The 26,594-nt window shown below is 40.4% G+C and overlaps 4 protein-coding genes across 8 annotated transcripts in view; 3 read left to right on the forward strand and 1 right to left on the reverse strand.

Moving 5' to 3' along the window:
* The window catches only part of kank2 (KN motif and ankyrin repeat domains 2), a 29,973-nt gene extending 18,372 nt beyond the window's left edge, over positions 1-11,601 (forward strand). For 3 of the 4 annotated variants that reach the window (XM_044050894.1, XM_044050897.1, XM_044050895.1), the window contains 11 exons: positions 1,828-1,910; positions 2,165-3,541; positions 4,413-4,607; positions 4,701-4,806; positions 5,109-5,720; positions 6,765-6,852; positions 7,539-7,758; positions 8,548-8,690; positions 9,305-9,505; positions 9,593-9,691; positions 10,849-11,601. In XM_044050894.1, the coding sequence (XP_043906829.1) occupies positions 1,874-1,910; positions 2,165-3,541; positions 4,413-4,607; positions 4,701-4,806; positions 5,109-5,720; positions 6,765-6,852; positions 7,539-7,758; positions 8,548-8,690; positions 9,305-9,505; positions 9,593-9,691; positions 10,849-10,905 (3,135 nt within the window). In that variant the 5' untranslated portion in view covers positions 1,828-1,873 and the 3' untranslated portion in view covers positions 10,906-11,601. The remainder of the gene's footprint in view (positions 1-1,827; positions 1,911-2,164; positions 3,542-4,412; positions 4,608-4,700; positions 4,807-5,108; positions 5,721-6,764; positions 6,853-7,538; positions 7,759-8,547; positions 8,691-9,304; positions 9,506-9,592; positions 9,692-10,848) is intronic. The other variant, XM_044050898.1, reaches the window with a different exon arrangement.
* Positions 11,602-17,119: 5,518 nt separating this feature from the next.
* On the forward strand, positions 17,120-18,282 carry LOC122785899 (hemoglobin subunit alpha-1-like). 2 transcript variants are annotated; one of them, XM_044051905.1, is made up of 4 exons: positions 17,120-17,272; positions 17,428-17,635; positions 18,014-18,151; positions 18,198-18,282. In XM_044051905.1, exons 1-3 carry the CDS (start codon positions 17,175-17,177, stop codon positions 18,140-18,142), a joined length of 435 nt encoding a protein of 144 aa, XP_043907840.1. In that variant the 5' UTR covers positions 17,120-17,174; the 3' UTR covers positions 18,143-18,151; positions 18,198-18,282. The 2 variants fall into 2 exon arrangements, with proteins under 2 accessions (XP_043907840.1, XP_043907839.1); XM_044051904.1 differs by having other exon boundaries at positions 17,126-17,272; positions 18,014-18,282.
* Positions 18,283-19,485: 1,203 nt separating this feature from the next.
* Positions 19,486-21,160, forward strand: LOC122785900 (hemoglobin subunit alpha-1-like). Its single transcript, XM_044051906.1, has 3 exons — positions 19,486-19,630; positions 19,786-19,993; positions 20,884-21,160. Exons 1-3 carry the CDS (start codon positions 19,533-19,535, stop codon positions 21,010-21,012), a joined length of 435 nt encoding a protein of 144 aa, XP_043907841.1. The 5' UTR covers positions 19,486-19,532; the 3' UTR covers positions 21,013-21,160.
* Positions 21,161-25,108: 3,948 nt separating this feature from the next.
* Positions 25,109-26,261, reverse strand: LOC122784715 (hemoglobin subunit alpha-like). Its single transcript, XM_044050031.1, has 3 exons — positions 26,074-26,261; positions 25,773-25,983; positions 25,109-25,344 (listed from the first exon to the last, which is right to left on the reverse strand). The coding sequence occupies exons 1-3, from the start codon at positions 26,166-26,168 to the stop codon at positions 25,216-25,218; spliced, it is 435 nt and encodes a 144-aa protein (XP_043905966.1). The 5' UTR covers positions 26,169-26,261; the 3' UTR covers positions 25,109-25,215.
* Positions 26,262-26,594: the final 333 nt, after the last annotated feature.

The following is a 26,594-nucleotide window of genomic DNA, read 5'->3' on the forward strand; positions in this document are numbered from 1 at the left end:
TACGGAAAAGGAAACGATTGTAGCTTGTATAGTTCTGTTTCCGTGAGAATAAAGACCTTGAGTCATCTCTTTTTCTGGCAATCCAAAACCTACTGCACCTTTAAGTTACTTCACTTTTTACTGTGGGCTTTTTTTTACGGACTTGTACAAGTCAGTGACCCATGAAAATTTGAGGTTGTTAAAAAGGATTAGGTGTTCGCAGTCTTCCCATGTCTTGACTGTGTGTGTGTGTGTGTGTGTGCGCCAATCGTGGTATGAGTGGGTGATGAGGGGAGACAGATAAGGCCAAATCACACCGAGACATTAGAGGGACTGCAGGACTTCAGAAATACCAAGTCAATTTAGTCAGTGTTTCCGTGTGTCCTAGTTTTCACAAGCGAACAAGCGCTGACCAGGGTCACAAGACCGAGAGATACACAGAGAGAGAGAGAGAGCGAGACGAGACTTGGTTGGAAACAGAGAATGTCCTAAAAAGAATTAAAGTGTAGGTTTGCCGTCCAGACTTCTGATCTTAGCCCTTTCAAAGTCTCAACAGTGTGACGAAGTTTCAGTCGACTAAATCTGTGGACGGCTTAAACATTACTGTACATCCTCAGTTCCCACACAGTGATGACCTAGAAAGTTAATCTTTTCCCGTGCAACTCTCGGGTCTCTGCAAACTTTCTGTGTGTGTGTGTGTGTGTGTGAGAAAAAGAGAAAGAGGAAAAAAGCAGCACCAGCCTTTTGTTTATAAAGCGTTCGCATGCATTACCTCTGCTATGAAAAATGCATTGGAGTGACTATATTCTTGGCAGTTCACTGTGCTTTCTTTGTTAAAGTAATGAGCAAGTGAGCGTGGAAGGAAAGCAAGAGGGAGAGAGAGCGAGAGTGAGTGACCAGCTGAAACCTCCTGATCGTCAGCTGATGTTGAGTCGAGCACCAGAAAAGCATAAAGAGAGGAAAAAATAGAGATGGAGGGGGGGAGAGAGAGAGAGTGTGTGTGTGTGTGTCAACCCTGATTTGAGAGGCGAAGTTCGCGTGCACGGATGATTCCTAATAAGGTTGTAACTGGCAGTCTCAAACCTCTGTCCTGGATTCAGCTGCCAGGAAAGTTCTTCTCTGAACGTTTAGAGCAGAAACAAACACACACACAATCTACTGTGACCAAAAAATGAACGGGTAAAATTAGAGGTGGGGGGGTGGGGGAAGAAAGGAAGGAAGGAAGGAGGGAGAAGACGTGGACAAAATACTATTTTCTAAAACCGGGATATGAAGTAGAAGAGTTATAAGTTATGGCTCAAATTCGAGCCACATGTTGTGAGGCGCTCACATCTGTCTATACAGGGGCGCTGCAACAGGCAAAGTGGGTCGGTGGCGGGTGGGTGTGTGTGTGTGCGTGGGGGGGGGTTAAGTTTTTCCTGAAATTCTACAATCTGTCATGTAGGCGAGACAACAATGAGGTCATGATTGGAAATCCCCTCGAGAGGCCGCATGCCAATGACTCTCTGCTAAAAGATTTGTATTTTTAGAGCGACAACATGTAACCTTGAGGTTAAATTGTGTTTCATGGAGCTAAAAAAAGACAGTGATGGGGGAATTACTTGCTTTTGGTCTGGTGTTGGAGGCCCCACCCCCTGGGTCACTTATAATGCAGGGCCCCTGAAATTCCTAGAACTGCCTCTCTATATTTAAGGCAGAAAATGAAAGCATCAGCCTCAAATATGTTTATATTGTTGTTTGGTTTTCAGAGTCTTAGAATAATTTCGCCATTTTCCACAGCAACGGTCTGGACCTGGACGTCAGTATGCTTGATCATAATCGATGAAACATGTGTATGTGTCTCCATAGGTGAGAGCTGGTGGATGAGTGTTTGAAAACCAGCCACAGGCTCATAATGGCTCAGGTGCTGCACATGGACCCCGGCTTCCCAGGTCTTTATTTTTTTCCTTCTAAAGTTCAACATCATTTGGAAAACAAGCATTGTTTTTGTTGCCGTTTAACTAAGAAATGCAACTTGCTACAAAGTTTTAATTCAAAGTGCTTTGTTCCACATTAAGCCTAATTTGGAGGTCATTTAGTGCATGGATACACGGAAGCCCAGAGTTTAAAGCTCCTTTTCTGAAGTCTGAGCCCAAGATTAGACGCAGATTTCCCTTTGTTTAAAGTTGATTTCCTTCCCCCTCAGGGAAACTCAACCCACCTGCTCCCTCTTCTCTGCACGGCAAAGAACAGGAGGCACCTTACTCAGTGGAGACCCCCTATGGTTACCGTCTGGACCTGGACTTCCTCAAATATGTAAATGACATAGAGAAGGGAAACACAATCAAGAAGGTCCCTATACAGCGCCGGCCGCGTTATGGCTCGCTGCCCCGTGGCTACGGCTACACCGGCTCCTGGTGGACATCCACGGAGTCTTTGTGCTCCAACACCAGCATGGACAGCAGGCACTCCTCATTCTCCTACTGTGCTCCAGGCTTCCACACGTCGCAGAGGCCCAACTTCAGCACGGCCCGCGTGGAGAAGACCCTGCTGGACGCACGCAGGAAGCTGGAAGAGGAGAAAGAAGGACGTAGATTCTCCAACCTGGGCAGCATGCACAGCAGTGTCGCGGGCTCCAACACCTCCATCAGCAGCGCACACAGCTTCAACCGGGCGCAAGGTGGGGGAGGATCTTTCACTCCAATGAGTTCTGGCCTGTCCACCCCAGTGACGCCAACACCAGCACACCTACAGCATGTCAGGGAGCAGATGGCAGCAGCGCTCAGGAAGATCCGGGAGCTAGAGGAGCAGGTGAAGACCATCCCGGTGCTCCAGGTGAAAATCTCTGTGCTGCAGGAGGAGAAGCGGCAGCTCAGCGTCCAGCTGAAGAGCCAGAAGTTCCTGGGCCACACTCTGGGTTTCAGTCGAGGTCGTCCCCGAGGAGAGCTCTACATCGACATCCCCGAAGAAGAACTGAGCACTGGAGCGAAGAGTAGCAACAAATCAGCGGAGCCACTGTCTCCCACCACACCCGAGGCCTCCAAACAAGACTCCGGGTGCGAGATCGAGGACACGGTGATTGTCGGTGGAGCCCGGCCGGATGCAAAGCGGGAAGTGCGCACCATCGGAGTGGGACCAGAGGACTCGAGGGGCAGCCGTCAGGTGGGAGTCGGGGTTCGGGAGCAGGACCTGGGGCTGCTGCCGGAGACGGAGGTTCTCAGGAACCAAGTGGGTCAGCTAGAGGGAAAGCTACAGAGGACAATGCAGGAGCTGCAGGCTGCTCAGCAGCAGGTCACGTCAGTCCAGAAATCTCCTCAGGCGGAACACCCCGTCATGGCGACCAGCATGGGCTGGCAGGAGGCACAGGGCTGCAGCCTGCACACTCTGGTCACCTTCACACAGCAGCCGCAGCAGAGGGAGCAGAGGACTGTGGGGATCCAGGTGTACACGTCAGAGCAGCCCACTGTGGTGGAGGTGGGAACGCTGCTCCGAGCAGAGACGTGCAGCTCCCCCTCGCTTCATCTAGCAGGCGGACGGTCAGAGAGCGGCCACAGAGAAGACGCTGCAGGTGTGGACTCAGCCGGTAGAGTATCAGAGTCTCCCGTTTATTACTTTTACCCAAACATTTAAATATCCCGTGTCTGCTGACTGTGACAGTGAGTTTTGATCTCCTGATGCCTTCTCAGGTCTCATGATTTATTATGTCTCATGAATTAAATTACGATTATAATGTCAGGGATTCAATTTGATACAATATTATCTATAGTAATGCACAGGGTCACTTTTTCATCAAACATTTGGACGATAAGAAGAGTTACAAATTTGTCAATTAAAGTGATAAAAAGTTGGCTAATGAAAGATTGAGTTTTGCTCCTTAGTGAAATTCCTTGCCCGTCCTTCAGTCAGATAAATATGGAAATGGAAATGTTTGGGCCCAAAAACAACAAAACTCGTGTGTCTGCAGTCGAGCTGCAAATTCTAGCAGCTGGAAAATCATTAAGCAGCGTGGTTTAAATATGTGCGGTCACTGACTAATCCTCGACATCCATGTCACCATGCATGCAACTTGTGATTATGATGTTGGAACTGATTGCAAAGTGTAATGGTGATGGAAAAATGTTGGTCTCATATACAGTAAATTTAGCTTCCACTGTGTTTTCCACAGAATTGATTTACGACACAAAGGACCTTGAAGTGTCTGTGTCAGACATTATTCTACTGCTGCGTCTTTACAAACAGAAATAGAGGATATTGTAAACCAGTCTATCCAGCATGAATCAGCAGCTCACTGACGCTCAGAAATAACATTAACAGCCAGAATTTTCCTACTGCTGCATTTATTTTACTGATTTTTATGGGTAAAACTAATAAACTGACCCAGAAACCTTGTATTTATGTGTCACTGTATACTCTGTAGATCAGAAGACTGAGGTGTCCTGTCTCTTGTCTCACAGATGTTCCCGTCGAGTTGCCCATCGCCGTCACGTCCAAGCAGGTGCGCGACGTCCTGAGGAGCGAGCTGTCCACGTCGGTGCCTGTAGCCAGTCCTGCCGTCGTCGTCGGCACGACGATTAATCAGATTAGTTTGACGCAAACAAGAGGCGGAGAGACGCACCTGCACACGAGCGCGACAGAAGCCGCGAAAACTGGTAAGCGTTTAAAACTCTGTTTCACTTTAACTTGTTTTTGATCCCGTCATGTGTCTTCTGTCAGTTTGAGTGATTCCCCTGTGTCTTCTGCAGTCTCGTCTCCTCAGTCCCTGAGGTCCATTATGAAGCGGAAAGCAGAAGGTGAACCGGGTTCTCCCTCCACTAAGAAAAACCTACAGTTTATTGGGGTCAACGGAGGGTAAGTGTCCGTAAACGCTGAGCCTCAGTCAGTCATTTCCATCCACTTAGCGCTGCAGCAGGCAGCTTTCACTGGTTACTCACTGGAGTGCAATTGCTTATGAGGGTATAAAAAGTTCTAATTTTGGCACGAAGCACGTAGTGACAGTGCTTGTTTGACAGCAAATGTACAGATCAGCGGATCATGGGCAGCAGTTTCTGGCATTTGTTTTAGTCCAAACGACAAATATTTGTCTCCAGATGTCAGTCTTTTCTTCAAGTTAATACACCTATCAGCCCATAACTCATCTTCTCTTCTCGCAGTTATGAATCCACATCGTCAGACGACAGCAGCAGCGAGAGTTCAGACGAGGGCAGCGATTCCAGTGAATATCACGAAGCCAGAGAAAAACTGCCAGAGTCCGCAGTCCTGCACCAGCAAACAGCCAGCACCGAGGTTCCTCAGCCGCGGGAAACAAGCAACACCGTACCTCAGCAGGCAGTCGAACCAGCAACCGTCACTCCAGAAGCACAGCAGAGTCCCAGCCAGTCTGCAACTCACGCCTCATCACTGCCAGACAAAGTCCCTCAGTCACCAGCAACGGACACTGTTGTGCAGCAGGAATGTGCCTCACAGCCGCTGCCGCCGCCGGCCGCTGGCCACACCCCGACTCCTCCGTGTCCAGCGATGTCTGCTGCCTCTGCAGAATCCTCCAGCCAGTCGTCAGAGACGCTCACAGCCACCTCCACGTCGCCGAGCTCCACTCCCGAGCAGCACAGCTCTGAAAACTCCACGGTCAATTCCTCTCCTTCACCGATGTCTGTCACAACGACCTGCGAGGTCACCGAGCGGCAGTGCGGCGTCCAATCGGAGACGAAGCCAGCGGGTGACAGTGGCACGGATGACGGCACAGCAGTGCCAGCCAAACAAGTCAGGTGAGCAGAGCGGTTCGTGCGACAGGCTTCAAACTTAACAGGTGACTTATTAAGGGCACCTGTGTGTGCAGTGCCGACTTTGACGTCGTTTGGATAGGAACTACTAAAGATCCCTCTGTTCTTCTGCATTAACAAGATAATTTTTCATGCAAAAATAAACAAACTGTCTTTGTTTTTCCTGAATCAGCAAGGTAGCGTGGACTGGTTTAAAATGAGCTCTCAAGAAGGAAAAAGAATCTTTCGAGTGTTTCATTTCAGTGTTATCTTGCAGACTAGACGATCCCGTCAACACACAGGACCCCACACTTTGAATGCGTTTAATCCAGAGATTCCAGGGGGATTTGGGATCTCACAGAAACTCGCGTGATTTAACGTGACTTTAGAATATAAACAGACATGGAGGTGGACTGTGGGCATGGTCAGTTAATAGCTGGTGTCTGTGTGATGTTTTGAAAGTGCCTCTGTTAATCCCTCACACTACAAGATCATTTGAACAGATAATCTGTTCAAAATTAAATGAAATTAAAGGGAGGAATCGGACTATGACGTGTATATACAGCAGTACATGCATCAGAATAAACCATTTTGACTGTTTCAGAGTTGTACGGAAGCAGTAGTAGAAAGAAGCTTCACGTGCGTCTGTATTGAAAACAGATGCCGTTGTCGCACTTAGACATGTTTCTGACTTTCAATTTGTTACAAAAAAAAGGAACCCACACTTTAGTTTTTTTCTGTTCTCTGTCATGAAGTCACACGTTCAGTGGTTCATTCTGGTCCTGGAGGACAATTTTTACATTTACTGTCCTTCAAAACCACAGTAGATTTAAAGTCTCTAAAAAGAAAACTGTTGTTCCTGCCGTGTTTCTGTCCATTTCCAGACAGATCAAAAAGAGGAAATACATCAGGCAGACGAGTGATAATAACCCAATGCAGGAAGCTATGATCCATACAACTGTTTAACTGTCATTCCAAGTGTTTTTTATACCAATTAGGCTTTAATTCTCATTATTTGTGTTCATGTTTTTGTCCTCGTCTCTCTGTCAGACTGAAACTGAGCGACGCCCTGATGTCGGCCCTTGTTGCCCTGCAGAAAGCTCTGGGAGAACCCAACGCCTTCAGCCAACAAGGAGCAGTACGTGTTTATTTTTTTTGTTCATAATGAAACAAGAATAAGAAGCAGGAGTGGGACTAAAAAAGAAAAAAGTGTTTTACTGTATGTGACTTTTAAACTAGACATTAAACTAGAATTTTCACTCAGAGTTGTGTTGTATCACTGAGCAAATTTAGAAAATGACTATTATTCTGACAAAAATTTAGATTGTGATTTGATTTGTGATATAATTTTCTAGGTCAAGCCTCAGTCCAGTATTTAGATACAAGATGGAGCATTATCACATGACATACCATCAATATATTACATTATACAGTTATGCAAAAAGTGAATCTGATTTTAGCTCACGTTTAATGATGTTTAAGCATATTTTTGGCTGATAGATGGATCGATAGTCATAAAATGTTGGGAAATGATGATGTTCTCAAATGTCTTGTTTTGTCCACAAACCAAAATGAATCGGTTTTAACGATTTCTTTGTTATATGAAGCAAAGAAACTGAAAAAAAATAGTCATTTAGTTGGCGATCAATGTACTAGTCAATTTAATAATCGATTAATTGAATAATTGTTGCAGCCCAGATAGATAGATAGATAGAAAAAACCCTGTTTTTAAATTTAGTCACACCTCTGTCTCACAGTCGGCATACACTGCTGTATGTTAGTGTGTCTCTGAGCTCTGTCCTCATCATTGTCTCTGGCCTGTAGAGGGCAGCCTACACCACCGTGCTGCAGGAGTGGCTGCGCGTGTCCTGCCACAAGTGTGCCGACACGGCCGTCGTCCGCGCCCACATGGACGCCTTCGCCTCCGTCTCTCCGCAGCTGCTGGAGTTTGTGATCAACATGGCGGACGGCAACGGGAACACGGCGCTACACTACACCGTCTCCCACTCCAACTTCCCCGTGGTAAAGCTGCTGCTGGACACGGGTGAGTTAAGGCCTCAGTGTTGTTTGTAAATGTGTGTTTGGTCTTTGTGAGCAGAAATGATGAATGAACATTATTTGTGTGTTGTATCCTTTGTCTGAAAAACTGTCACACCTGACACAGGGAGCGTTTGTTAGTATACAGTGGCAGCACACAGGGGCGGGCGGGGACAAGAAGTGTTTATCCTCTCAAGCTGCTGAACACCTGGGTTTTGTGGTCACTTTGTTGTGTTTCCTTCACGTTTCACTTATTCTTCAAACCGTCTTGACATAAAACCATTCGACTAATCACTTCCTGTGTGCAGCCAGCTACATTCCTGCTGGGCGACACGAGTCCTAACTGAGAAATATAGAGAGAGATTTCTGATCGTTTCAGCTTCTTAAATGTGAATATTTTCTTTGTTTCTTTGCGTTACATAACAAAGAAATCATTATAAACTGAATCATTTTGGTCAAAGACGAGACATTCGAGAACATCATCATTTCCAGGTTTGACAAACACTGATCAACATTTTCTGACTTTGTATGAACCAGACGATTACTCAATGAATCGATTAGGAAAATAATTGTTAGTTGCAACTCTAAACCACTGCAGCATCACAAGGCTCTTAAGTTTATTCTTCACATGACCAAATGGAAAGAAATGGGTGAAACAGCCATTTAACTCTAAAAATCTCTGTTACGTTTATATAATCCTGTCCCCATTGTGTCTCCGCTCGTGCCTCTTACTGATTGTGCTGCAGTTGTTGTTCTGTGAGCTGTCACACTGACGTCGCTCCGTGTTTCCTGTCAGGTCTGTGTAACGCTGACAAACAGAACAAAGCAGGCTACACGGCGATCATGCTGACGGCACTGGCTGCCTTCCACTCTGACGGTGACCTTCAGACCGTCCTGCAGCTGCTGCGCACAGGGGACGTCAACGCCAAGGCCAGCCAGGTGCGCCCTCTGCTGTTGCTTGGGTTCTATCACAGCTGCTCCAATTAAATTAAATTCCACTAAATTCAATTAAATTTAAGAATGACCCTCTTTTTTTCAAAGTTAAGTGCTCAATAGATCAGATTATGTGACCTGATTCCACAATTTGTGCCACTGCAAGTATAAATCACACTATTATATGTTGAGAAACTGTGTTAATACGACTGCTTTACTTTACTTTAACTGACAAAAATAAGTTCTCAATTAACTCTTAGAATGCAGATTGAATTTGTGAAATTTGGAAACATGTCACAGTTCAAAGTTTGCTTAGCTGAAAAAAATAAAAGAGAAACAGTCTATTTTGTGACTTCTGCACAATTATCGCTACTCTTTTTTTTTGTAAAAGCCTGAAGATGTTATCTAACAGACACCCCCAGGATGTCCTTATAAGGAGTTGTGTATTATTGCCATGGCAATTTACTTAGGATTAATCAAGAAAATAATCGTTAGATGCACTGCTGCTCCTGTTACATCTTTACATTTTTATGAGCAAATCAACAATCTGCATATAATCAGGCTGATAAAAAACACTGACTCATTCAATTGAATGTTGTGATTAATGTGTTGATCTGCAGGCCGGTCAGACTGCACTGATGCTGGCGGTCAGCCACGGTCGCGGTGACATGGTGCGGGCACTGCTGTCCTGCGGGGCTCAGGTCAACGTGCGCGACGACGACGGCTCCACGGCGCTCATGTGCGCCTGTGAACACGGTCATGTGGACATTGTGCGTCAGCTACTGTCGGTGCCGGGCTGTGACGCCACTCTCACTGATAATGTAGGACGTTTTAAAATGAAATTCCATGTTTTCCTTTTGTTAGTTTGTCGTCGTCTCACGACCATGCGTCCGTTGTTTTCCCCACAGGACGGCAGCACGGCACTGTCCATCGCCCTGGAGGCCAGCCAGAACGACATCGCTGTGCTTCTGTACGCTCACCTAAACTTTGCAAAGCCTCCTTCACCTGTGAGTTCTCTGACACACGCTTATTCTTTACAGAGGTTAACTCCACTTTCATCAACAAACATGAGGAAGAGATTTTCCTGAGTTTAACCACTTATGTTTGCCTCAGTAGTACCAGGCAGATTAGCTCTTTTTCCTTAGAGCATGACTAAAGCAACTTATTCTGAAAGATATATTTTGTTTTTGACATGACTACAACTGAACCTCACTGACTTAATAATAGTCAGAGACTCAAACTGCCACAGATCAGCACAGATCCATGACACAGCAACAAAGATCAACACAGATCCATGACACAGCAACAAAGATCAACACAGATCCATGACACAGCAACAAAGATCAACACAGATCCATGACACAGCAACAGAGATAAACAGAGATCCATGACTCAGCAACACAGATCCATGACTCAGCAACACAGGCCCATGACTCAGCAACACAGATTCATGACACAGCAACACAGATCCATGACACAGCAACAGAGATGAACAGAGATCCATGACTCAGCAACACAGATCCATGACTCAGCAACACAGATCCATGACACAGCAACAGAGATGAACAGATCCATGACACAGCAACACAAATCCATGACAGCAATAGAGATCAAGAGATCCATGACACAGCAACTTAGATCAACACAGATCCATGACCCAGCAACACAGATGAACAGAGATCCATGACTCAGCAACACAGATCCATGACACAGCAACAGAGATCACCAGAGATCCATCACTCAGGAACAGAGATCAACAGAGCTCCATGACACAGCAACACAGATCCATTACACAGCAACACAGATGAACAGAGATCCATGACTTGGCAACACAGATCAACAGAGATCCATGACTCTGCAACACAGATCCATGACACAGCAACTTAGATCAACACAGATCCATGACACAGCAACACAAATGAACAGAGATCCATGACTTGGCAACACAGATCCATGATTCAGCGACACCCATTTTAGTCAGAAAAATGAACAAAAATACACACAAGGAAAACATTTTTCTAACATACTGTGAGTCATACATGAGCGTAATTTTGGAGTTCTTTTATTTGACGCAGCCTAATTCAAGAATGCAGTTAATGTGTGTGGGATGATCATATTTATGAACTTCTCTTCTGTAATACCTTGTTCATCTCCTTCTGTCCAGGTTTCACCTAAGTCTCCTCTCTTGGGCTCCTCACCTCCTTCTGGTGAAATGAAATAAAAACCACACTCACTCTACAGCCAATGACAACCCACTGCAACGTCTGCATTTCACTGTCACATTTCCACTGTCGTTTAGAAACAAAGCAAACATTCTCTCTGTGTATGTGTGTTTGTGTACGTGTGTATGTGTGTGTTTGCTCTCACTCTCCATAATTGAAGCACAAGGTAACAAAGTTGTGGACTGTTTTCTCTCTGTGGTTTAAACTCCAATTTAAACTCACAATAATCAGTTTATACACCATTCATTACACACATGTTTATATTTCATGACAATCTCATAACAGTTACTTTATCATTTTTAATCTGTGTATGGTCATTTTGTGTGTGTGTGTCGTTCACAGTCATTTGGAATAACGAAAGCCACGCCCCCTACTAGATAAGTGTCCTTGCATTAGCAAAGTCATTGGTGCTACAAAGATGTAACACCAGTCCAAACAATATGTTAATATTTATACACAAGAGTATTTTTGATATTTTTTTAAATTCAGACTCCAAGGATTATGATTTATTTTTTTTTATTAACTTTGAAACGTTTTTAACCAATTTTCCCAAAAACGTATATTTCTCTCTCATTTTCCGTGACAATATATGTGATGCTAACATCAGTGTATGGCATTCACCTAAAATCATTTTTTAAAAGGTTTTTACAAGATTTTTTTTTCGGGGTCTATTCTTACGAGATTTTTTTTTGTTTTTACAAGATACTTTTTGTTCGGGTTTGTTTTTATGTAAAAAAAATTTCAGGGTCTGTTTTTACAAGAGATTTTTTCGGGTCTGTTTTTACGCAATTTTTTTCAGGGTCTGTTTTTACGCAATTTTTTTGGGGGTCTGTTTTTTCTAGGACAGTCAGTTTTTACAACAGATTTTTTGACGACAAGCTCCAGGAGGATCATGTAGCCCACTAGCCCTCCTGCCTGACCCCGTATGATGCTAACATTTTCAAGAAAGATTCAGTGAAGGTAACTTATGTAGCAGCAAAGTCCTGAGGTGCCTGTGCAAAGTCGACAAACTAATAATAATTCCGTCAATATAACTTAAAGACAGGATACTCTCCCAATGTCTCAAACCCAAAGCAAAGTAAAACTGGATTAAACTCAGCAACCGGACATTCGCTGCTATCAGAAATTAATCTCGTAAAAACAGAGCCATTTTAGGTGAATGCAATACACTTCCGTAGATGCTAACGTCAGTGTGGAAGAAGAAGAAGATGCGGGTTAGTTGTTGTTCTCTGAAGGCTGCGGTACTTTTGCTCTTTGTATTTTTTATTTTGTTTTATAAAACAAAGGTTGGATGAGTTTTAGGGAGAGATGGGAACGTGTCTGTGTTTGTAATATTAACAGATTGAATTACAAGACTGTTAAGTAGCGGCTGAAAGGCGCTGCTAATGCCACCTCTGCTGTGGTCGTGCTGGTATGATGATGATGATGATGATGTGTCAGGACAACCTGGAAGTGGCAGATTGGGGGTGATTTAAGGACGTGTCGTGTAAGATATGTATTTCAAAATAATATATGTCAATATAAACTGATAGTTTTAACGTCTAAAATCTAAATTCCTTGCTATTGATGTCAAAATTTCTATTACATTTCCCACGTTTTCTTAATCACTTTTAAGCAACTGATTGAATTTTAATACAACTTTCAAATTTTCTTTTAATTTAAGTATCTTAACTTTTTTATACAGTTGCTGTGTTTTTTTTAAGCTCACGCCTACTTAATGTAATCGCACAGCTCTTTAGTTTATGTTTTATGGAGGTTTATCTGAAATATCTGAAGTTCTTCTTCTCGGCTAATTTGTTTGTTATGGGGGGAAAATAGATAAATAAATGTGGACCACACTGTTTCTGTTGCATTTGTTCAGTGCTGCTTTTTGTTTGAATGCAAACTGCCATCAAAGAACAGGAGGATATCCTGTAGAGGGTGCCTCAAAACCAGCAGTTGATGATGTCCTTCCCTCTGTCTCTTGTGCTGAGATTTGCTGACTAATGTCTATTAACGTCCACCACAATCCTGTCTGGGGCCAGAACCACCAACACGATGAAACTCTGTTTTTATTGTCAATGTCTTTATTGTTAAAGTTGTTTTCCAACATAGAAAAAACAGAATTTGTTGACAATCAGAGAATATCAAGAATATTAATGGATTTTAACACTAGAACGTTCAGAATGTTTTTTTTAATTTTTATTGGGTAATAACTTTAATAACTGTTGAAATAAATCCTATGCTAATGGGAACTTTCAATTCCTGAATGTCTATATTCTTTACTCTTACAATGTTGTTTTTGTTTGGACAAAAAAAACAAAAAGCTGAGCAGTCATGGTTCTACATCCACTGATTTTTTAGGTATGCGATTAAGAAAACTTTACTAAACTATCCATACATCTTCTACCACATCAATGACCCCACACGAGGGTCGTTACGAGCGATATATTATACTTTATTATATTCTTGACTTATATATAGACTTTGGTCAGCCTTGTTCACTGGATTTCATGGAGATTTGCTGATTTATCTATACATTTTTACATTTGTTAGGATCTCCAGCGCCCTCAGAACTCCAGCTCCCTCTGAATCATCTACTCCCTCAGAATCTCCAGCTCCCTCAGAATCATCAGTGCCCTCAGAATCTCCATCTCCCTCAGAATCATCAGCTCCCTCAGAATCTCCATCTCCCTCAGAATCATCAGTGCCCTCAGAATCATCTACTTCCTCAGAATCTCCAACTCCCTCAGAATCATCTACTCCCTCAGAATCTCCATCTTCCTTAGAATCATCAGCTCCCTTTAGAATCATCTACTCCCTCAGAATCTCCATCTCCCTCAGAATCATCTACTCCCTCAGAATCATCTACTCCCTCAGAATCTTCATCTCCCTCAGAATCATCAGCTCCCTCTGAATCATCCACTGCCTCAGAATCTCCATCTCCCTCAGAATCTTCATCTCCCTCAGAATAATCGGCTCCCTCAGAATCATCTACTCCCTCAGAATCTTCATCTCCCTCAGAATCTCCATCTCCCTCCTCCTCAGAATCATCTACTCCCTCAGAATCTTCATCTCCCTAATCTCCATCTCCTCAGAATAATCGCCCTCTGAATCATACTGCCTCAGAATCTCCATCTCCCTCAGAATCATCAGCTCCCTCAGAATCTCCATCTCCCTCAGACCTTTGACCTTTCAAAAATAAAGATAAGTAAGGTACGTCTTTTTGAAGAACACCATTTTAAAAAAACAAACCACCCTGCAGCTAACTTTCACTTACGTAAATAAAATGTCACAACAAGCAGGATTTAAACTTAAAACCCTACATACGGAGTCACTTTAAATTTTAAAGTATTATTTTGAACGATCTCTCAGTGAAACTCTGTCACTGCTCCAGCTGCTTGTCTTTGGGAGGAGTCCATAGATAACACACATTCACCCATTCATGCGTATGTAAGGGGTGCGTTCATAACAATGCTGCTGTGACTTAGATGTTACACCCAACGCTGACGCGATGTGTTTAATTCTATATTTAGCTTGGTACAGCTATGTTGACTGTATACTCTGTGTCTTTATTTAGGTTACTTTGAATGAATGAATGAATGAATGAATATCTTTATTCTTCAGTTACATTCATATAAAAAGTAAAACATAAAGCTAAAGAGTATTTAACACAAGAAAAGAAAAAGGAAGTAGGCCGAAGCATGTGGCTCACTATTTTTGTCTATATACTTTACAATACGAGGGAAAACACCAACAAATTCAGACATGTAGAGAGAAATACGTACAGTATTGCATTTGATAGTATTCGCATTGTACGATGTAATTATTTTACATTTACATTTTTACCAAAACTGACACATATACATCTGTAAAATTTCAAACATAAAATAATCCTGGTAAATTATAGTTTCTCCAAATACATATATACACATACGTGTGTGTATATACATACGCATATCTATATATATATACACACACATATGTATGTGTATACATATACAATATATAAAGATAAATGTGTGTATATACATGCATATATACAAACACATGTACAGTATGTATATGTATATATGTATGTATAAATACTGTATACATGTGGATGTGTGTACATATATGTATATATATATACTTGCATATATAAGATATAGAAAAAGTTGTTAAATCATCGTGTATATATATGTATATATATACAAATATATATGTGTATATATATATATGTATATGTGTGTATATATATATGTATATATATATGTGTATCTATATATATATATGTATATATAGATATATATACATATATACACACAAGTACTGTGCAAAAGATTTGTTGTTTTAGCAATGCTATAATGACAATAGAGGATAATTATTTCTATTTCACTTTACTGGAACACATCCAGAAAATATGTATGCAGTTTTTTGTTGTTTAAAATAATATAATATAAATATAAGAAATTCAGAAAAAAAAAGTGTCACCTCTACAGGTGTCAAGTATTTAGCGTGATCTACCCTAACACTTGAACAATGACACAGCTCTGTTAATACTGGAGTGGAACCTTAATTAGTGTTACTGGTAAATCCTGTGTTTGTCCTACTATTTCATTTAAAGAAATATCTGCTGTAAAAAACGTCTATTATGCCAGGTTTATTCAAGACATGCTTGAGCATTACATACACATGTTGCATGAGTTAAACTCATCGACAGCTCGCTAATATACAAGCCCAGCTTTAAGTCGCCTCACTTCATTCCTAATTCCAATGATCACAGAATTTGACAGACAGAAAAAACAACAGAGCAGGTGGTGCCTGAAACTTTTGCACAGTACTGTATATACATATAGGCCATGTCATACCGCAGCAGAAGCATATTCTCACTAAACATATTCATAAATTAGAAGAAGCAGAAGGAGAAGAATGTTTATCTGATGCTTGTGTTGTTGGATCCGCCCTCACAGCAGCAGTGTCCTGACTCAGATAAGGTTTTTTAGAAACACACCAGAGTTTGGCACCAAACACCAAATGGACCACTAAGAAAAAAAAAGTCATCATACACATGGGAAAGTATCCAACTGATAAAGAAATATTACTCGGATTGAAAATCTGTTTGTATCACGCGGTCACTGTGTGTTTGATTAAAGTTTGTCCACACACTTGTCTCTTTGTGAGCACCAGCTCTTTAAAAGTAAAAGACGGAATTGGACGATATTTTCTGGGGTGTTGGTTTAAGACCCGAGGAGGAAATGATTAGATTTAGGTGATGATCTGAATTCAGATTCATGGTTAAAAGGACAAGTGAATGATGACGAGGACAGGTGAATGATGATGAGGACAGGTGGGTGAATGAAGAAGACAGATGAATGAATGATGAGGACAGGTGAATAATGACAGGGACAGGTGAATGATGACGGACAGGAGAATGATGATGAGGTTAGTGAATGATGACAAGGACAGGAATGATGATTTATGACAGGTGAAATGAATGATGAGGACAGGTGAATGAATGATGAGGACAGGTGGGTGAAATGATGAGTGACAGATGAATGAATGATGAGGACAGGTGAATAATGACGGGGATAGGTGAATGATGATGAGGACAGTTGAATAATGACGTGGATAGGTGAATGAATGACGAGGTCAGGTGGGTGAATGATGAGGACAGGTGAATGAATGAATGAATGATGAGGACAGGTGAATGATGATGGGGACAGGTGAATGAATGATGAAGACAGGGAAAATTTAAATCATTATTTGTGACCTTTGACCCATGTTGACTGATACATGATGTGTTTACATTTTTTATTTTGTTAGCACTGTCATTTGTATAGTTTTACCTTTTAATTAAAAACAATTCATCTGAGATTTGTGAAGAAGAAGAAAGAATAAAAAACGTTTACTGTACATATTAAACAAGATACATTTTTACTTGTACTTAAATACATTTTTATCAAAATTGTGGTACTTTTACTTGAGTAGAATATTTAAGTACTTTTTCCCCCTCTGCTAACAGAAACATATGCTTTTTACTCCCTTTCAAATGTGTAAATGTTGAACATAGATGATGGTAAATTTTTTTGCTTCTTTTTTCACCTCGCAGACAAAACAAACTAAACAAACCCCTTTTCTTCCGTTTTATCTTTTTAAACCTTTATCTCGTGCCAGCTGCATCTGGACCCGCCTCGTTCACTCTAATCTCGGAGGTGGTCCCGGGTGTTGTCCTCCGCTCTGTCTCCAGCATAAAAGCCTCGCTCGCGTTGAGACTCATCAGCAATTTTGTCCAAAGCAAAGCGACAACATGACCAGCCTTACCCCCAGAGACAAGGACACAATCAAGGCCTTCATGGCCAAAGCGTCTGTGTATGCAGAGGAAATCGGCAAAGATGCTCTGTGCAGGTAAAGACTTCTTTTTGTGACCAAGAGTCAAAGAAATGTGTGTTTTGGTGTAAAAACACACACAGAAAATGAGACTTCTCAAAATAAGAGTTTTCTGAATTTGCTGGGTTTATTTTCCCACTCACAGTTTTGTGTCCTCTATTTTTGGTCCACAGGATGATCGCCGTGTACCCGCAGACCAAGACCTACTTCTCCCACTGGAAGGATGTGAGTCCAACCTCTGGCCACGTGAAGAAGCACGGAATCACCATCATGAACGCGGTCGCCGACGCCGTGTCCAAACTGGACGACCTGAAGGGAGGACTGCTGAGTCTGAGCGAGCTGCACGCCTTCACCCTGAGAGTGGACCCGGCCAACTTCAAGGTACGTGGACACAAAGAGGCTCAAAGAGGATTTTACTGAGATTAAAAAAAGGGATAGTTCAGGTTAAGAATGTTATCTTTATTTTATAATACTAAAATGATAATAGTATGTTAGTCAACTGTTTTGATAATTGATTCTTCAGCTTTAAAATAAATTAATATAAGCTTTCTAGATTTGCAGCTTCTTAAATGTGATTTTTTTTCTGGTTTCTTGGCTCCATTTGACAAAGAAATCAGTCAAACTGAAATATTCTTGGTTTGTGGACAAAAACAGGACGTAATATTATAGTAGTGATAATAAAGTGCTGTTATTTTAGTCTAATTATGTTATTTTTTCATCAATGTGACATTAATGTTTTGTGTTTTTGCTCCTGCACAGATTCTCTCTCACAACATCCTGGTGGTCATGGCCATACTGTTCCCTGAGGAGTTCACTCCTGAGGTTCATGTGTCCATGGACAAGTTCCTGGCTGCTGTGGCTCTGTCTCTGGCTGAGAAATACCGTTAAACTGCAGCAGCAGGAGAAGAAGAAGAAGAAGAAGAAGACGACAACGCTTTTGCAGCCAGAGCTTCTATTCCATCTCTGCACCATGATTAACATCAATCACTCAATCAATAAATGCAGAAACTCGAAAACAAAACAGAAAACTGTGTGTGTTGTGTTTGTGTTGTGCAATGACATAACAATGCAATTTACTTATAATTTCTAAAGCACATTTAAAGGCACGCAAAGCGATGAGATTCTTTTAAAACGACTGAAGTCAAATTTAAAAAGACATAAAAACATGGATAAAAGTAACAGCTGAACAACAAACCACAACAAAAACAGACCCTCTTTCACCTGTCCTCACCATTCACCTGTCCTCGTAGTCTCATCAATCACCTGTCCTCATCATTCACCTCATCATTCACCTGTCCTCATCATTCACCTGTCCTCTCATCATTCACCTGTCCTAGTCATTCACCTGTTCTCATCAATCACCTGTCCTAGTCATTCGCCTGTCCTCATCACCATTCACCTGTCCTCACTATCATTGACCTGTCCTCATCATTCACCTGTCCTCATCATCATTCACCTGTCCTCATCATTCACCTGTCCTCGTCATTCACCTGTCCTCATCATCATTCACCTGTCCTCATCAATCACCTGTCCTAGTTATTCACCTGTTCTCATCATTCATTCACCTGTCCTCATCATCATTCACCTGTCCTCGTCATTCATCTATCCTCATCGTCATTCACCTGTCCTCATCATCATTCACCTGTCCTCTTCATTCACCTGTCCTCATAATCATGCATCTGTCATCATCATTCATCTGTCCTCATGTCCGTCAAAGTATCCAGTGCGTTAATTATTATTTTATTTTTCTTAATTCATGCCAACGTTTTTTACTCGTAACGGATGTGATTTAAACTGTAGTGATGTAAAGCACTGTCAAAAAAACAAAACATACTTTAATAAAAGTTAAATTACAAATTATTTTATGTAATATTGACTTTAAAAAGTACACACAGAAACTACTTAGTTATAGTAACGCGAGTAAATGTAATTAATTACTTTCCACCACACAAGTTTATACAACAGAGTTCAACATATCTTGTATGTATTTCATTTTTACAGTGTATTTTTGATTCTGACGATGGTAAAAAAGTTTTTCCACCTCACAGACAAAAAACACAAAACATTTTGTTGTTACATGGTTAAAAAAATATTCTTTTTTTTTTCTTTAAAACAAAACAAAAAAAAACCTTTATCTCGTGCCAGCTGCATCTGGACCCGCCTCGTTCACTCTAATCTCGGAGGTGGTCCCGGGTGTTGTCCTCCGCTCTGTCTCCAGCATAAAAGCCTCGCTCGCTTTGAGACTCATCAGCAATTTTGTCCAAAGCAAAGCGACAACATGACCAGCCTTACCCCCAGAGACAAGGACACAATCAAGGCCTTCATGGCCAAAGCGTCTGTGTATGCAGAGGAAATCGGCAAAGATGCTCTGTGCAGGTAAAGACTTCTTTTTGTGACTAAGACTCAAAGAAATGTGTGTTTTGGTGCAAAAACACACACAGAAAATGAGACTTTTCAAAATAAGAGTTTTCTGAATTTGCTGGGTTTATTTTCCCACTCACAGTTTTGTGTCTTCTATTTTTGGTCCACAGGATGATCGCCGTGTACCCGCAGACCAAGACCTACTTCTCCCACTGGAAGGATGTGAGTCCAACCTCTGGCTACGTGAAGAAGCACGGAATCACCATCATGAACGCGGTCGCCGACGCCGTGTCCAAACTGGACGACCTGAAGGGAGGACTGCTGAGTCTGAGCGAGCTGCACGCCTTCACCCTGAGAGTGGACCCGGCCAACTTCAAGGTACGTGGACACAAAGAGGATCAAAGAGGATTTTACTGAGATTAAAAAAAGGGATAGTTCAGGTTAAGAACGTAGTACTAACATGGTAATAGTATGTTTAAAAAATAAATAAATAAATTAATTAAAACAAGCTTTTTGGTTTTTCCAGTTTCTTAAATGTGAATACTTCAATGTCAAAGCAAGACATTTGAGAAACATTGATCAATATTTTCAACTATTTTGATAATTATTGATTATTCAGTTTTACAGTTTTTATTATAATAATAATAATAATAATAATAACAACAATAATGATAAAGGGATTAAAGAGAATTAAAAATTAAGATTCAGGTCCTGTGCTGAGTCAAAACAGACAGAAATGTAAACTTAGAATAGTCAACACAATCATTTCTTTTAAAATAAATTCCTTTTTTAAATGATGTTACTAACAAAACAACAAGTAAAATATAAATATGTGGTATATAAGCGTGTCAGGGCTCACATGTAGAACTAAATCCACAGCCAGAAAATACATCAGGTGAAATAATAATAAAAATAAAAAATGTAAATAAAGAATATTATAACAATAAATAGAAACAAATAAATGAATAAATAAGACTATAAAGAAGAATATATTATATATGTATGTAAGAATATGTTTCTAAGATAATATAAAAAAACTATTAAGACACATTGGAGATAAAAAGGTGATTTAAAGCACTAAAGTAGTAATAATAGTCTTCATAGTTTATTAAATATAGCACCTTTAATAAAACAGAGCCACAAGGTCTTCACCACTTTTAATAAATGTTATATTACTTTTGTCACTATTATGGTCTGTAATAATATAGTAGTGCTGTTATTTTAGACTAACGAGGTGATTTTAATGTTGTTTTTTTGCTTCTGCACAGATCCTCTCCCACAACATCCTGGTGGTCATGGCCATACTGTTCCCTGAGGACTTCACTCCTGAGGTTCATGTGTCCATGGACAAGTTCCTGGCTGCTGTGGCTCTGTCTCTGGCTGAGAAATACCGTTAAACTGCAGCAGGAGAAGAAGAAGACGCTGCTGCTGCTGCTGCTGCTGTTGCTGTTACTGCTGCTGCTGCAGCCAGAGCTTCTATTCCATCTCTGCACAATGAATAACATCAATCAATCAATAAATAAAATGCAGAAATGTGGAAAGAAACTGTGTGTGTTGTGTTAGTGTTGTGCGATGAAATAACAATGCAATTTATTTATGATTTAAAGGTGTAGAAGGAAGACACTCAAGGTGATAAGATCCATCTAAAACAACTGAAATAAAGTGAAAAAGAAATAAAACTGTGGGTAAAAGTAACAGCTGAACAACACACACATTGCGTCAGTCGTGTGTTGTTCAGTTGCCGTTTGAAATACATACATTTATGATATGAATAATCAGTACATATTATTTTATAAAATACATTACAAATGCTTTCACTTTGAAATTCTGAGCAATAACATCATGAATATTGTGCTATGATTTTTTTTAAGCTAATTAATAATAACTCATCATTTTTTGTGTAGTTTGTGAAACACAATCTATTTCAAACAGGTAGATGTGGGTTTTTTAATATAATATTTAAAATAATATAAAAATTAAAAATTAAAATAATATAATATAATTCTTGTGAATGTATTTCTTTTTATCTATTTATTTTTTTATTTTTTTATTTTTTTAAACAGGGCCTCTGAGAAGAGTGGAGGAAAAATATCGTCATGGACATTGAACCATTTCATCTGCTTCAGGTTCTCCTGCACAGGTCAGTAAATCCCCGCTGCAATTCGTGAATGTGTGAATGTGCAGCAGTGAAAATTAATCTCTAAAGTTGTCTCAGAGACAGAAAAACAAGGATGTGGGGGGGTCTTCTGCAGAATTAAAGGGGACATATTATGCAAAATCAACTTTTTAATCATTTCAATACTTGTTTGTATAATATATAATATATACAATATTTGTGACTCTGGAGGCCCTACCAGTTGCCAAAGTGTGGAAAAAAAATGTTTTCGTGGTCCCCCTTAATGTAAGTATAGGTGATAAAACACGCAATGTTGAATTCCCTGCGCTTATGACGGCAGCGTGCGCATTTCACCGCGAATGTTACCGCCCACCAGTAAGTTTACTTAGAGAGCTCCACCTTAGCTCCACCTTGTCCCTGCGAGAGTGCAGGCGAGGGAGGAAGAGCGGAGGGAACAGGAGCTGAGCGAGTGAACGCAGTAAAAAGGACAAATCAGAAACCCCCTGGAAGAAGTGGGTGTGTGTTTGCCTGTGTCTCATTTGCATATAAAGGGACCATGCACAAAACCGAGCGTTCTGAAAGGGGCGGGTTTAGCAGGGTTATTGAACTGCTATGGTGCTTCATCCTTATGGTATTTTGACCAAAGCATGTCACAGACATGTTCATTAGGACACCAGGGAACTATTTTAATTGGGGAAATAGGGTATGATATGTCCCCTTTAAGTGACACGGGTGTAAGTTATCAAAGCACCAGCAGAGGGCGCTATGTGAATTTGAGTTTTGAAAGTGTCATTTTACAAGCGATTTAAACACATGGTGAACTTCTATAAAAACGGTTTGGACATTCAAAAGTAATCAATGGTTGTAACGGAGGTTTTTTGTCTCAGCTCCTATAACTTGCAGAATGTTTGTGGTAGGGCACAAAGTACCCTCATTTGTCTACTACAAATAGCAATGTTTTTAACTTCTCCAACTATATCACAGAATTCATTATTTGATATCAAATGCAAGGAGTACCATTGTTACAACCTACCCCACTACCAGGGTGTGTTGTAACACAACCTGGAGTAAATTGTAACAGTAAGATTGAAGGACTAAAAACTGTGACTACACCACAAAATACGCATCTATATAACTTTACTGTGCATGTGCCAACACTAAAGCATCTTCCTGTGCTTCACTAAGAACAAAAAGAACTCATCACTGATGGCTAAATGAAGAACAGTGTCCTAACATTAGAAGAGCTTTCTTAAAGAACATGTTCTGATAATACCTATGAATGTTACACATACAAATGGAAACCTTCAACAGGAGGTCAGAAGTAGCTCATAATCCACGTACAATTACAGGAAGTGTGTGTATTTGTGTGTGTTATCCATCTAATCAGAGTCACAGTGGTGACAGATGTATGGGGGTTTTCCAGGGGTGCAGTTTTCGTGGGCCCAGAACTTGCAATTTACACATCTGATCCACTTTTGGAATTTCCAAAGGGCTCCATGCACACAGTGCAAAAATCGTCTTCATCTGAGGTGTCCTCATCCTTATCCTTGTTCTTCTTTCCAAATATGGCCATTTTCACATTCTTCTTACTATTCCTCTTGTTTTCTTCTTCCTCCAAGGCCTGCTTGACTGGTGTATCTGTATAGATGTCTGACTTTCTCCTTCTCCTTGTCGTACCAGTGGTCTTTCTTGGCCCTGCTTTGGGAAATGGTCGTACAGTAGTCTTTAGTCTTTGGCAACTGACCTCACTGTTTTTCCCTGCCTCAATTCATCTGATGCAACTTTAATTACATGTGCAGACACACCCCTATCCGTTTTCCTCACCCACTGTCTTGGCATACTGAAAAAAAGGAGTAGGATAGAGAAAATATGTGAATTGTGATTACGGGTGTGGTTGTACCATTTTCTTATATGGTGTTACAACCATCTCCACCCCTATCAGCCAATGTTTAGCGAGCTGTATCAGCATGGTCGTTTTAAATGAGCATAAATGAAATGACTCACATTTGACGTAAGAACCTACTCTCTTACCTGATACAAGTTAATTAAAACTTCAACAGTATCAGTACTAATCAAAATATAGACTTGGTCCAAAAAATCACTTCCTTACCTGAAAATTGATGTTTTGGCTGTAATATCTGCACACTTCTTCTCACAGCCATGCCAATTCACATGCAAGATCAGGGAGGGAGTGGTTTTACATGAAATTGATCACATGACTCTTATCCCTTATTGGTGAAAGTGATACTGTTTCAACCATCCCCAGTCTCCCCTACTAGATGAAGATAATATAAGATACATAATTATTTTATATCAATAAATATCTTAATTTAACTTATCTTAAAAGCAAGGTCGCGCGGCCTTGAAGCAGAGGATCTACACACCACACTGTAAGGTGTACTGTGTACCTAATAAAGTGGCCACTGTGTGTGATATTAGCTTGCTACTGTATTTATTGTTACAGCCTGTGTTTTATTGTTATAATCTGTTATAATCCCACCATTCTGATGCAGATTGACCTGAGAAGCCTGCACAAATAACCTCATGTTTGCAATTGAATAGCATTAAAACGTTGTTAAAGGAATAGCTCCACTTAACAAATAGGGCAAAGCTTCAAATCTGCATATAGACTGTTATGTTTGCAATTTAAGATATATTTTTAAGCACAATAAGGAAAAACCTTTTTGCTTATACTTAAAAAGCATTAAAAAAATGTAAGGGCTAAGGGGAAATAAGAGAAAATACTTTTAATGGCCTTAACTTGCATGAATTAAGTGAAGAATAAAAGACAATCTTAAAGTTTGCTATGTTTATCATTTAAAAAATATTTAAAATAGTCTTTAAATTACTATTTTAAGGAATTACAAAATTCACTTTTTATGGCAACACTTAAGAAAATAAGTGCTCACATAAAAAAAAACTTAATGTAAACAACAAACAAACAAAAAAACCTAATTTTAATGGCTCCACTTTAAGATATAAGGTAAATAATAAGGTGATATATACCTTGTATACATTATGAAAAATGGCTTGTATTGCAGAAATGACTCAAAAGCAGTTTGTAACATTATCATGTTCATAGTTTAAAAGCATTTTAAGTGTTTATCAAAACTACTTTGACAAACACAGGACTAATAGGAATGAGAAAAGGGACAGAGGAAAAAGGCTGCATATAAACCACCATCATGTTTACAATTTAGTTTTTTAAAACATATTTTTAAGGAAATACAGGAACATTTAAGGACAACCAAAAATTGAAAAAAATCAGGACTATTTAAATGTTACCTCTTCTTTTCTTTTTTTTTTACCTTTATTCTTCTGTTAAAACTTAAAAAAAAACAGTACTATAATTGTGAATAAAAACAAATGGACACCAGTTCATTTTATTATTATTTTTAATTGGTGCTTTTTTTTATTGACTAAGCACCAACGTGGGTTTCATGTGTTACCAGCAGGAGGCAGTCGCCGCTGCTGCTGCCGCAGTTTAGCGGTAATTCTCAGACAGAGCCAAGGCGACGGCCGCCAGGAACTTGTCAACAGAGAGGTGCACAGCAGGAGTAAAGTCTGCAGGGAAGTACATGGCCAGGACCAGGATCAGATTGTGGGCCAGAAGCTGCACGAGAACAACAACAACACACACACGAGTTGTTAGAGTAATTTCTTAAACAACAACAGAAACAGCAGGAGAAAGTAAAAATAAATGATAACCTGAATAAATACTTAAATTCTTTTTTATTTTATTTTATTCAATTTGTTCTATATTCTATATTGGAAATAAATAAATAAATGAATAGTATCACAGAACAATATCTGTATTAAATAATACTAATAACAATAATAATAATAATAATAATAATCAAGAATAATTAATACCCTAAAATATCCGTAACTTTAATGTATTAAATGTGTTAAATAATAACAATAACAACAACAACAATAATAATAATAATAATAATAATAATAATGATGATGATAACAATAATAATAGTAGTAATAATAACAATAATAACATCATTAGCATCCGCGTGTCCCGGATCTTACCTTGAAGTTGCCAGGATCCACTTGCAGCTTGGTCGCGTGCAGCTCGCTCAGCTTGCTCAGGGCCGTGGTGAGATTGTCGATCTCTTTCACGGCCTTGGACACAGCATTCAAGATTTTCGCGCCGTGTTTCCTCACTTGATCGTTCTGGACGTTCAGCTCGCCCTTCCACGTAGCGAAGTAGGTCTTAGTCTGTGGGTACGCGACCAGCATCCTGCGCGAGAGAGGGAGAAAGAGAGAGAGAGAGAGTCAGCAGACAGAACACAGCGTGACGCCGTCACCAAGCGTCGCCATGACAACGCACCTGCCCAGACTTTCGGCACCAATCTCGTCGATCTGTTTCTCAACTTTGGCCCAAAGTTTCTTCACGTTGCTCTTGTCGGTGGCGGAGAGACTCATGGCTGCTGCTGCCTTCGTGTCGTGTCTGTTACTGAACTCAAATGTAAAAAGTTTCAAAAGACGATGTGGACGTGGGGGGGGTTTCGGTTCGTGGCGTCTTTATATGGACACCGAACGGAGCCACGCCCGAGTATCAAATCCACACCCACGATAAACAAACTGCTAGAACTTTCTACAGCCAGGCTGTTAGATAAATTTAATCACCACTCCCCAAATATCCGTGCACGTGCCACGTATGTGTCTGCCAACACAGGGACGATCCAGAGTCTTGGGTCGACTCTAGTCTTGGTTTTGGAAGGAAAATCCGCAACATAATCTATAATTATGTCTTTGAACCAAACCTGCTGTTATTATTATTGTTATTATTATTATTATTATTATTATTATTATTGTTATTATTATTATTATTATTGTTATTGTTATTGT

This window comes from Solea senegalensis, linkage group LG19, assembly GCF_019176455.1.
Source record: "Solea senegalensis isolate Sse05_10M linkage group LG19, IFAPA_SoseM_1, whole genome shotgun sequence".
Lineage (NCBI taxonomy): Eukaryota > Metazoa > Chordata > Actinopteri > Pleuronectiformes > Soleidae > Solea > Solea senegalensis.